At 65.9% G+C, this 4743-nt stretch overlaps 1 protein-coding gene across 1 annotated transcript in view; it reads left to right on the top strand.

Annotated features, from left to right (window-relative positions):
* LOC107155445 (1-phosphatidylinositol 4,5-bisphosphate phosphodiesterase eta-2) overlaps window positions 1-3884 on the top strand; it is a 34572-nt gene extending 30688 nt beyond the window's left edge. Inside the window, exons 15-17 of the mRNA XM_048783569.1 lie at window positions 1701-2657; window positions 3383-3408; window positions 3761-3884. Of these exons, the coding sequence (XP_048639526.1) occupies window positions 1701-2657; window positions 3383-3393 (968 nt within the window). The 3' untranslated portion in view covers window positions 3394-3408; window positions 3761-3884. The remainder of the gene's footprint in view (window positions 1-1700; window positions 2658-3382; window positions 3409-3760) is intronic.
* Window positions 3885-4743: the final 859 nt, after the last annotated feature.

The raw sequence follows: 4743 nt of genomic DNA, 5'->3' as shown, positions 1-4743 counted from the left end.
CCCTCCTGTGTTGCCAGTGCCAGGCTAGCCTCCGTCTCCCTGGTGGCCTTGCCAGGGGTGCCTGGCTGCCTTCTCATGAAGGGTGAGAAGAACTTACCGCCCTTCCTGGGGCTCTCCCTCCCTCTCCCGCCGGCCCAGGGCAGGATCTGCCTGGACTTGCCCATTACCTGGCCCCCAGCACATTTGCCCCTGTCCAGACTAGGGCAGGATGGGGGTCTCAGCTTTTGGAGCCTGGCTACTCTGGTTCTGAGTGGGCCTGGCATCCTTAGGGTGCTGCCCAGGGCAGCTGGTGCCTGGGTCTGTGACACACAGCACAGGGTCCTGCCCAGGACCAGCACTGACCTTCTCTCCTGCCATGTCTGCGGGCCCAGAGGCTCTGCCGGCTCCAGCACTCTTGTGCCACTGTCTGTCCGTCTGTCACGTGTCTGCTGTCTCTGCGGCCCTGGGTCCCCTCCCCACACAGTCGGGGCCTCGCCACCTTCACTCTGTCTCTTTGGTCTTACAGTGGGCTTCTCTGTGTCCAAAGTCTACTTTTAGACGTGCGGCCTTGTTAGGAGTCACAAGGTACCCTGCTGCTGCGGGACAGTGTAGCCCGCCGCCCACCTGCATGCCAGGCCGCATCCCATTAGCATCCATGGTTCCTGGTAGCATTTTGGAGACTGTCCGTTCATGTGACACGGGTCATGACATGGTTCCGGGGTCCCCTGGGCCATCCTCAGCCAGACAGCGGCATTTACGAGGCAGATCCAGGATTGAGCCAAGGCCACATGCTTCCCCGCTGTCCTGTCTCTCCACCCGCTGCCCTCTTCTGTCCGGAGCTCTCCTGGGCTCCCTGTGCCCCTTCCGTTCTCCTCCCCCCACCTTCCCTCTCCATCCCTCCTCATGCTGCGACTTTGCCACTCCTGATCCTGCCAGGGCCTGGGGTGGGGCCACCTGGGCAGGAGCTCCGAGCCGGAATCCTGGATCTCCTTCTAAATGTCTTCCAGCCACATGGACCAAATTGCACTGGATTTGGGATCTTGAATCAGGAAGCTGATTCAAGTGTGGCCACTTTACTGCCTCTGCCACTGGGGCCCTAGGCCACTCCGCGCACGAGCACAGCCCGGCCTGGGGGAGCGGTGGGTGTTGTCGGGGCCTCTGTGGGATGCAGGGTGTTTGGCATGTGAGGATCCTCCTGGCCTCTGCACTGTGAGATGCAGCTGGCCAGCCTTCTCCAGCAGTGACCCAGGAAGGGGCTGCAGGAGAGGCCTGTGGAGGGACCTTCCAGCCCTGGTGGCCAGGGAGCTGGGCTGTTGTCTGGAGCTGGAGGCCTGGAACCCGAGCCTTCTTAGGCAGTGGTCCAGAGCCCACATGGTAGGCCCAGGCTCGATGAGCAGAGAGCAGTGGGAAGGCTGCCTGGGAGGGATGGCCCCTCCAGGCAGGAGCACCACTGGGAAGCAGGTAGGTCAGGGCCTGTGGTCGAGCAGGCCTTGGCCAACCCAGGGACTGGCTTCTGTGGATGCTGGTGCCCAGGATGGGTGGCATGACCCATGACCCTGAAGTCTTCCCCTCGAGCCAGGGCTGCAGGTGTAAGGTGTGCTCGCCGGGTTCTAGAGTTTGAAATCTGTCCTTGAGAGACCCCAGGAAGGGTGTCCTCTCAGTCCCCATGTTCCCGCCACCTCCGAACTCCACCCAGAGTTCAGGAAGGGGCTGATGCTCAGTCTGGACGGTGCGGTCCTGCCATGCTGGTGGAGTGGCCATGTGGCCTGCTCCCTGTGGCTCGCATCCCACGTGCACTCCTGGCTGGCCCCAGCCCACCGTACTTGAGCTACAGCTACACTGGGCTCGGTACCCCCAGCGCCAGCTATGCGGGCTCCTTCTCTTGCAGGTCAAGCAGGCTCTGGGCCTAAAAGGCCTCTTCCTCCGAGGCCCAAAGCCAGGCTCACTGGACAGTCATGCTGCTGGGCAGCACCCACCCCGGCCCTCCGTTAGCCAGCGGCTCCTGCGGCGCACGGCCAGTGCTCCAACCAAGAGCCAGAAGCCGGGCCGCAGGGGCTTCCCGGAGCTGGCCCTGGGCACGCAGGACACCGGCTCCGAGGGGGCAGCTGACGACGTGGTACCCCCCAGCCCTGGCCCTGCTCCCGAGGCCTTGGTGTGTGAGGGTCCCAGCAGTAGCAGCCCGCGAGGTAAGGCGTCAGCAGAGAGGAGCCCAGGGCAGGTGCGGCCCCCGTGTGCCCCTGAGGGCCCCGGGGCTGCCGGGATGGCCGCCACATGCATGAAGTGTGTGGTGGGCTCCTGCTCCGGTGTGGACGCTGAGGGCCTGCCGAGGGAGCAGCTGCCCAGCCTGGGGCCTGCTGGAGGGCACACGGCCATCAGCCAACAGCCCCAGGCCCGGGCAGACTTGCTAGGGGACCCCCACTGCAACCTGGGCCCTCAAGCCACCCCAGGGAGAAGCAAGGAGGCCTTCAAGGGCCCCGGGGCCCGGCGGCAGGGTCTAGGCGGCAGCGGCTCCGTGTCCTCGGACTCCAGCAGCCCGGACAGCCTGGGGAGCCCCAAGGTGGCCCCCTGCCAGCCTGAGGGTGCTCACAGGCAGCCGGGGGCCCTGCAGGGAGAGATGAACGCCTTGTTCGTTCAAAAGCTGGAGGAGATCAGGAGTAACTCCCCCATGTTCTCCGCGGGTAAGGCAGCTGCCCCCCCCGCAGCCTGTGTTTGCACCCCGGCATGCCTGGGCCAGTGTCCCTGCCTTGCTGCCCCCTTGCTGTGCTCCTGCATCTCTGCTGGCTTGACCCGCAGCCCCATCTGCCCCAGCCCTGTCCCTTGAGCAAGAGGCCCTGGCACTTTGGAGGGGTGGGGACCTGGGGAGTTGGAGTCACCAGTGGCCTTACTGAGAGCCTGGAGCTGCACGTGGAGGCTCCCTGGCTGAGCCCCACCCCCTCCTGGGTCCAGGCAGCTTCCAGTCCTCACCTGACCGTCCTCCAGGACGAGGTTCAGAGTCACCCTGCCACAGACCCTCTCGGGTAACCTGTCAGTCAGGGTACAGCCATAGGACAGCATCCAGGTTGTCCCCAGGGACCCTGAATGATGCTCAGAGCCTTGAAGTGGGGCCTCGGAGTTTGAAAGTGCAGAGGAGCAGGTCCCATGTGTCCCTGGGGCCCTGGACCTGTGACTGTCAGATGGCATGGAGCCCTCCAGGTGCGCAGCCTTCAGGCAGACAGCTGCTGGCCTGCCCTGGCTCAGTTTGCTGAGCCCCAACCCAGTGGGAGGGACGTGCACCGAGCCTTCCCCTGCCACCATGCTCCTCCCTCACCTGCCAAGCCTTGCTGTCCGTCTGTCCATCTGCCAGACCCACCCCGTGCTGACCACGTTCTCCTTTCTGTCCCTGCGCCCCGTGCTGCCTCCGTAGTTAGGGACTGAGAGCTGCAGTTCCAGGTAACAGGCCCAGCCCCGTGTGCTCCTTGTTGCCCTGGCCCCAGAAGACCCGTTCCTGGCCTGCCAGCCAGACCCCTGTGGACTCCGCACACGAGTGGACACAGGGCCGGGCACCTTGCCCACTGACTCCCAGCAGCGGTGGGGAGGGGGCACTGGCACTCTGAGCAAGCTGTGTGGGATGTGTACAAATGGACCAGCCTGGTTGCTGGGGAGGCCCTGGGTGGGGAGCCAGCCCGACTGCCCCTCGGCACAGAGGGTCACGGGACACCATTTCTTGACACGACTTTTCCTCCCTGTGCTGTCTCCCTGTCTCTCTCTTCTCTGTCACTCTCCTCGCTCCCTCTTCCCCCAGATGCTCGCCCCTTCTCTGTGCAGCGGTCAATCTCCCCTCTGTGCAGCCTGGAAACCATTGCCGAGGAGCCGGTCCTGGGCCCTGGCCCCCCACCACAGGCAGCTGCCCCCACCAGCTCCCGCAGGGAAGGGCCCCAGTCCCCTGCGGGACCTGGAGCCAAAGTGGCCAGCACACCACGGACTGCTCTGGGAGCCTCTGAGCCCCTGCAGCTCAGAACCCGGCATGAAGGGGACCCCGAAGAGCCCCCCAGGGAGCCGCGCCATGGTGGTGCCAGCGGGGCATGCCCAGGGTCCCCTGTCAGCCAGACGCACAGCAAGAGCCATCCCCAAGCCCTGGGTCACCTGCCCATGGTCAGAAGAGCCAAGAGTGAGGGCCAGGTGCTGCTGGAGCCCCTGGGTCCCTGGCGGCCCCTGGCCGGGCCCTCCCCGACCCCAGCCATGCACTCAGACGCCACAGGCAGTGACCGGCTGTGGCAGCGGCTGGAGCCAGGCAGCCACCGTGACAGTGTGTCCTCGTCCTCCAGCATGTCTTCCAGCGACACTGTCATCGACCTCTCCCTGCCAAGCCTGGGCCTGGGCCGCAGCCGTGAGAGCCTCACTGGGGGCCTGCTTGGACGTCTACCCCCAAGGCCCTGCTCAGCCTCGGCCACTCGCCCTGACCGGCCACCTGTGACCAAGAGCAAATCCAACCCCAACCTGCGGGCCGTGAGCCAGCTGCCTCCTGTATCTGACGAGCTGCGACCCCGGCCCCTGGCCCCACGCCCGCCCGGCCTCCACGCCCGGTCACCCTGGGGCCGCCTCACCCTGGTGGGCTTGCAGGACTGCCCCGCGGCTGCCAAGTCCAAGAGCCTGGGGGACCTGACTGCCGACGACTTTGGCCCCAGCTCTGAGGGGAGCTCCTGCAGCCTGAGCCGCAGCCTGGGCGCCCCGGGCCAGGCTGGGCAGGAGGTGCAGCCGGACGCACTGACGGAGCAGCTGCGCTGG

The sequence above is a fragment of the Marmota marmota genome, unplaced genomic scaffold (assembly GCF_001458135.2).
Source record: "Marmota marmota marmota unplaced genomic scaffold, marMar, whole genome shotgun sequence".
NCBI classification, from domain to species: Eukaryota; Metazoa; Chordata; class Mammalia; order Rodentia; family Sciuridae; genus Marmota; species Marmota marmota.
The sequence above is the reverse complement of the archived record's forward strand: the minus strand, read 5'-3'. Positions and strand labels throughout refer to the sequence as shown.